The 7494-nt window shown below is 40.7% G+C and overlaps 1 protein-coding gene across 4 annotated transcripts in view; it reads right to left on the bottom strand.

Annotated features, from left to right (window-relative positions):
• The window catches only part of LOC117953839 (zinc finger protein 226-like), a 15633-nt gene that overhangs the window by 3050 nt on the left and 5089 nt on the right, over positions 1-7494 (bottom strand). For 2 of the 4 annotated variants that reach the window (XM_034887222.1, XM_034887225.1), the window contains exons 7-8: positions 6792-7458; positions 5480-6070 (exon numbers count right to left, since the gene is read on the bottom strand). In XM_034887222.1, coding sequence (XP_034743113.1) covers positions 6828-7458 — 631 coding nt within the window. In that variant the 3' untranslated portion in view covers positions 5480-6070; positions 6792-6827. Of the gene's footprint in view, positions 1-691; positions 918-996; positions 1073-1206; positions 1304-2595; positions 3133-5479; positions 6071-6791; positions 7459-7494 lie in introns of those variants that run through there. The other 2 variants (XM_034887223.1, XM_034887224.1) reach the window with 2 other exon arrangements.

Below are 7494 nucleotides of genomic sequence, written 5' to 3'. Positions count from 1 at the left end.
AACCCGTTACTAGCATGGGGTACCTAATAAAGTGGCCGGTGAGTGTATATATATATATATATATATATATAAATAAAATAATAAAAATATAAGAACAAATATTTGAATGTATACAAGATGGGAAAACAAAATGTGCAACTGCTTAAATAGTGAAAATTACAGTTGTGAAAGGTCCAGTTATAACGCACTGCCAGTTCAGGAAACTGCTCATCAGATACTACAGAAAGAAGAAATGATGCATTTATTTCTCCTTCCTCCTTTAAACGGTAGACAGCTAATGTGAGCTCAGCAGCAGCTGATCTGTCTGAATGTGGTGGCAGCTACGGTAGGAACTACTCTTTATTGCACCCCGTTAACATAAGCCACGCGTATGCTTAACCAGCACGACCATACCGACTCGCCGCACACAAACAACCCCTGTATGTTGGTTAGTGCTACACCCATTATAAACTAATGAGCCTCATCCATCATCCTAACAACCAAAGCACCAATGGCCATGTCATCCCATGGCTATGGTCACAATCACAGGCACAGTCTGTTTCTATCAGCCAGGTGACACAAAACTTATTGTGAAGTAACGCAAAAGAGTTTCATGCAAGGATTTCCCATCAGCATCCTCCAGGGACTCTGAAGTACTACGTTCTGAGGTCATTAAACTAGAGCCAGAGTATGTTGTAGTAGGTCTACTTACTTCTGTCAGCTGTTGATCTTCAGCCGTTGGGACGCTGGCATTGACTTGGCTTTTCCATTGGTTTCTGTAGTCACACTGAAGACACTGCTGGTTCAAGATGATGAGCACCCCATGTGTGACCTTCTCCGTCTGAAGCTTACATCCACATGACGGGCATTTGCGGCGGAACAACTGGAAGAGGCAGCTTTCATTCACAATACACTTTCCTTCCGTCAGAAGCGCAGCTCTAGAGAAAACCAATTCAAATTAAGATTTAAAAAGCCAACCTAATATAAAATATAAAAAGAACTTTTGAAATAACTCACTTTTCCTTGTTTAAGTCATCAGAGGTGACAGCATTTGAAGCATCTGGTGAATATGACACCGGGCTTGCATGGAAACCTTCAAAATAAAGTTTTCACATATAAAGTAAGTTAGTAATAATACTCCTTTTACCTATAAAACACACTCACTCACATACACATTATATATATATATATATATATAGCACCTTTACAATGTGTACAACTGCTTACCAGTTACAGTATATTTTGCTTCTTCCGAGTAGGAAGTTGGAGAATTACAGGGTTTAATGTCCTCATGAAAAGCTGCTTCTGAGATTTGAAAAGGCTCCTACACAAATGACAAGAGTAAAAGCTTGTAGTTAAAGGAGAATTCCGGTCAATTTCAACATGTAGCTCTGTTGTTTGGAAATTTGTAGTGCTGTCAGTAGCAAGAAAAACAAAAACAGTCGGTGATGTCTACACCGTGTTGTCGCCCTGCAAGAATTACCACCCAACAGGCTTTTGCAGGGCAAGTTTAAAACATGTTTTTAGCCTCTAACCATGTTCAAAATGTCATTCCAAGTGCCAAACCATGTGCAGTGATTCCTTCCGAGTGAACACAGCAAACCCTGACTGCTGTAGATGTGACAAAGGCATAAAAGTTGTGTTAATCCATACCTCTGTTTATTTCCTGTTTTTTCAGTTCACACTAGTTGATTGTCGAACTCATACAATCCAATATCAACAAAATAAAACTATTTGTCATGGTTGTGTAGTTAGTAATGACTATGTAGAAACAAGCTGTGACGTAACACCACAGTGGAGCCAGCAGAGGAGAGAGGCTGCCTGCAGCAGTTGCTTAGTTACCTATGTGCATGCTCAATAGCTCTTGTAGCTCTGCTGGCTCCCCACTGGGGTGTCAGGTTCCAGCTTGTTTCTACATAGTCCTTACTAAATACATAACAATGGCAAATTGTTTATTGTGGAAAAATTACATTTTAGAATATTGGATTGTATGAGTTCGACAATCGACTAGTTTGAACCGGAAAACAGAAAATAAACAGAGGTATGGACTAACAAAATGTGTATGCCTTTGTGTCACATCTACAGCAGTGAGATTTAATGTGTTCTCTCTGAAAGAATCACTGCACATGGGTTGGCACTTGGAATGACATTTTGAACATGGTTAGAGGCCAAAAACATGTTTAAAACTTGCCCTTTTTAAGCCTGTTGGGTGCTGACTCTAGCGGGGGGGATAATACGGTGTAGGCAGCACCGATTGCTTTTGTTTTTCTCACTAATGACAGCAGTAAAATTTTCCAAACAACAGAGCTACGTGTTGGAATCGACCATAAGTCTCCTTTAAACAAAAGCTAGATACAATAAGGGTTGCAAAATTCCAGAAATTTCCAATGATAGAAACTTTTAATTGGAATTACCTGGAATGTATGGGAATTATTGTGAATAAACTTGGAATAATGAGAATAAACTGGATATTTTTACTATTGCTTGGTATAATACTATTCGTTTAGAACAAGGAACTTAAATGTGGATGGGGGGATGCAGCAAAAAAAAAAGCTGCATATTGTTGAACAACCTAATTTTATGCAACTTCAGTTCAGCACTACAATTGTGGCTCACCTGATCCAGCTCCGGTTCTTCTGGCTCTGACTTGATACACCGTGATGGGACAGCACTGGACTTTAGAAGGGCCGTGCCAGTCCCCGGAGCCAGTTCGTCAAAGCAGTCATTAGTAAAGTGTTCATTACAAATAGTGATATCAGTCCAAGACGATTCTTTAAGTCGTTGCCCGTTGACTTCGAACAGGAACTGAACCCACTCCAGTCTCCTCTCTGGGTCCTCCGGTAACTTAAACCGTGGGGCACAGCGACGTCCCGAATCACATCCGACGACGGAGCACATCCTGAAATTAAGTTGTCCCTTTAGTTTTAAAAGTGACCTGACAGTTATAATGTTTCCGGGGACTGGAACACAGACCTCGGTGTGGACTCTGCTGTCATGGCGTGGACCCAAACAGCTAACAGCTAACCAACAGCTAACTAGCAGCTAACCGCTAGCCACCTCTGCTTGGCGGGTTGGCTTGATGGGCGGGATTTACTAGCGGGGTTCGCGTGGTTTGACAACAGGCGTATCCCGACTCGTTGTGCATAAGTAGTTACCCTCTAAGAGAAAACCTTTCAGTTTTTTTTTAATTGCTTACACACTAAAATGTAAACTTTCCAACAATTATCAAAACCTTACACTCAAGGAGCCAAACACACTTGTATACCTTTGTACCATTACGCCATTTCCTTGCAATTTAAAAGCAAAGGCTTTCAAATGAACACATCCATGAACCAGTTGGTTAAACACAGCCACCAGGTGCGCAAACACATGGTTGCTCAATTGTAGACACACCAATCAGGTTTAAGCACTTTATAAAATGCAGCAGGTAAGTCCACCTGCTTTCAACCAAAATGGAAGGAGTCGTTAGAAGAATGAGAGTGAGACCTTCTTGTGACATTTTACAGTAGGTTACGTGTATTATTTTCTCCATAGGATTGACGGTCAAGAAAGACAAGGAGGACGGGGGCCCATATTCATGCATGAACAACAGAGAGCTTATGAACATGGTTTTGGTTAATAATGCCATCAGGCTCAAAGAAAACCAAACCCACCACAAGTTGTTCTCTGCATGGCGGTGGAGCCCCAGGCTCAGGTGTCCCTCATTCAGACCATGGAGGACGCCTGTGACCAAGTCGACGCCGCAGCTGTGCAAGGATGGGTCCGACAAGACGGTTCTTCCCACGTTGTCTTGCCAATGAAGAGATCTCCTGTGATGTTGATGAAATTCTTTGGCCAGAACTAGCTAGGCAAATAGATGTCTATTATTTTCTGTACTTTTTCAGAAGTTTGTTTTTGTTTGTTCTTCTTCTTCTTCTTTCTGTTAATGTCACCTGTACTGGATACAGTAGTTTGTTTGTCTGTTTGCTGAGCTAAGTGTTATGCACATTACTGTAGTACCATCAAAACTGGGACAAGTTTTTTTGTTGATTCTCCATGTTGACTGATATGGGTACATGGAGAGAAATGAATTACATTTTCCTCAGTCTGCAGCATTAGTAGGGTTTGAACTTATTGTATATGTAGTTGATTTACAGTACTCTAATCACTGAGAAGTAGAACTGCTAAAAGTATTTTAGGTTAGCAACAGCAGTGTGTAACTGGTTCAAACTGAATTAAGTTACATAAAACATGTCTTCATATGGTAACACAATGTTTTTATAAATTTGCATATAGTTTTTGCAAGATTGTTTAATTTTGTTATGTTTAAATTTGACATAAGGAAATTAAAAAAGTGCATTCTTTATCTGATATTTTGGTAGTTTTATCAATGAGGTTTTTCTAAATAACATTACTCATTATCCAAATGCATACTTTACTGCTTCTATGCGTGCAATTGAACCTTGTAGGCCTATTATTAAACATGTCTACAAAAAAAAAAGGCAATTCTAATGTTTTTGATAAGTTTGACAATAAAAAATGTAGCACAGTCAATTAAGTGGTCTCCCTAATACCGTTCGAAAGCTAGAGCCATATTGCTCTAATTTAGCCTTTTGTGATTGACGGTTGATACTGTAAAACTAGGATCACTGTATTCAGCATTGCAAACCTCAGTTACATCCACCTGACTTAAACCTAACTTAAACTGAATGCAGCACTGTCAGCAATATTTTTTCCTGTAGCCTAACTCACATTTCCATTGCTAATGAGAGCCATTCCTTTGGATATTGTTGTAAATGATTCTCAATTCCCTGTCCTTTTAAGGGTAAATATTACTACTCATCATAATTGATAGGTTGGTATAATAATGAATTGCATTTATATGGCGGTTATAAAACAAAACTATTAAAGTATATGTCCTACCAGAAGACATGGGTTGTGCTACAAAAAGTAAATAAATCGTTCTGAAATGTCTCTGTCCAACCATCAAGTAATTTATTTTGTTTTCTCCACAAAAAAACTCAACTGAGGTCCCTCATAATTTTTTGATGGTTCTTTGAGACACAGATCCTTAGTGAAACCAGAAATCTTTCTTCTAGGACATCTTTCTAAAGAACTAAGTTTGGTTCCAGTTAACACACTTTTCTTTCAGCGTAATTTAACAGGAAAAGTTAAGGTGCTATACACATACTTTCAGATTGCAATATAACCGTATTATGGAATTCTTGAACATTTACAACACAAAAAAACATTAACCCAAAGGAAAACAGGCACTTTAAAAGCAGCCCAGTTTAATCTAATTTCACCCAGGTTGTTTCCATGGTTAACATTCAGCCCCTTTCCCACAGAACCAAGCACACCAGTGGGATTTTACATTTCCTGTCGGCATATGAAAGGAATATTTGCCTTTCCTAGGATGGCGAAGGCATGATCCGCCCTACTCTGTGTCTGATTAGCTAGTAATTGCCTTCACGGTTGGATTGGTATGGTTAAGACATTAGGGGTGAGATTGGTAGGGGTAAAGCCTGTTTTATGCTTCGGGGGAGGCTCCACGCAGAGCTTTCGCCGTAGCCTACGTACCTAGCCTGGTGTTTATACTTTTGCGTTAGTGTGTGAGACGTCTTTTAGAACACCAGGGAAAGCCAATCAGAGTTCATGCCGTTGCCATCCTTGAAGAAGAACTATTGATTCCGGCAGCAATAGAGGCATGGGTCTAGGGTGTGTTAGCCGATCTACAGCGTTAATCCGCCGCGTAAACCCGACAGGACCCTGTAGGTCGACTGGTGTATCATACTGCATGGACCTTAGTCCCCGCCATGCTGGCTGTCCCTTTCACACAGAACTTGGCTCAGCTCTGTGACTACATCCACAGCTGGCTTTAAAGGCGCAACAACCCCCCCCATCTGTCTTTACTTTCACACAGACTGCGGTGGGGCCTTAAGGCGCATCGGTCCCGCCTTTAACAGGCTCATGTTTTACCAGTAAGTAACAGCAACTTTATAATGACCTTAGCCCAATAGTGCATGTGCAGTTTCTCATCTTAAATTGTTCAAATAATATATCATGAAAACAATCAACTTCTGTATGACACTCTAAATTGTATTTGTCTTAAAGTGCCCATATAATGAAAAAAACACTTTTCCGGGATTTGGTTATTTTGTGTCTCTGGTGCTTCCACGCACATACAAACTCTGGGGGGAAAAAATGCTGTGTTGAGTAAAATGCGGGCTTCTGAATGTCCTCTGCCTTCAGTCTCCGGGTGAGCTGTTCAAAATCTCCATGGCTTGATACGTAACTAGCCGAGACGAGGTGGCTAACCGTGACACGTGCTAGCTCGTTCTCAATAGAAAAACACTGCTACAACACACACTAGTTCACCATAATCTCCAAAAGAACTACTTTCATGTCCCTGTTCTGCAAGTATTCCACAAGTGTGCCCTCATTTAGAAGAAGTCTCCCAGCTGATCCGGCCTTGGACTGACCAAAGTTGGAGAAAGAGTTCTCTAGCTGATGTGATCTTACCTAGCTACAGCACATGTGCAACTTCCAACAAAGATAGTATAGAGATATAGTATAGAGATGTTTCACTCTGTAGCTAAAACAAGTGAGATGTCTGACTCTTTAGCTAAAACAAGTGTGATGTCTCACTCTTTAGCTAAAACAAGTGTGATGTCTCACTCTGTAGCTAAAAGAGAGACCCAAACACACAGGGTGAAAACAGGATCTCCAGCAATGTGCAGTACAACAAAAATATGGTGTTTTTTGATAATTAAATTAAGTTAAAACTATTCTGGTAAAACCTCAAAATACAATTCTGAACCTTAAAGTGAGCATAATGTTTAACTGTATAACCTCATTTTCAAATGTTTTTACATGTCTTTCACTACTTGATTCTTTCTTGGGTTTCCCCTTCCCTTCCCTGAGCTTTTACCACTAGTCTGGCGGCTGTACTTTTTTTTCTTTCTTTCTTGTGGTTCAAAATCAGAATCGCCGTCAGAATGTTTTGCCTTTCCTCTTGGTTTGCTTACTCTCATTGTCACTTTCTCACTACTCTCCTCTTCCTCCTCTGTTGAGTGAAAAGACACGTCGCTTTCGGTCGGCTCACCCTCACTTTCTTCATCACTGCAGCGCGTTCTCTGTAACTTCCGCACCTTAACTTTGCCACTCTTAGTGTTTGAAGGCTGGCCTTGAATTTCCCCAGCCAGAACCAAGTTGCCTGCTACATTTCTCTTGGGCCTTCCTATGGGTCTACCTGAGCTCCTTCTTTTACGTGTTGCCATAAATTTGCTCTGCTTCAGAAACTTCACTTCTTTATCATGTTCAAAGTCTGTTCCTCTCATGTTCACATTCTCCTGAGCGTGACCACTGTTGCTTCCAGTTTGGCTTATTTTACCAGTCTTGTGTTCACGTCCAGAATTGGTTGTGTGGTAACGCTGGACGTGACTCTTCAAGCTCACGTTGTGATTGAAGCTTTTGTCACAGTGCTGACACTTAAAAGGCCTCTCCCCCGTGTGCAGACGCATGTGGGATTTCAGG

Source organism: Etheostoma cragini, chromosome 12, assembly GCF_013103735.1.
Source record: "Etheostoma cragini isolate CJK2018 chromosome 12, CSU_Ecrag_1.0, whole genome shotgun sequence".
Taxonomy (NCBI): Eukaryota; Metazoa; Chordata; class Actinopteri; order Perciformes; family Percidae; genus Etheostoma; species Etheostoma cragini.
Note: the sequence above shows the minus strand (reverse complement) of the source record. Positions and strands in the feature narration are given on the sequence as shown.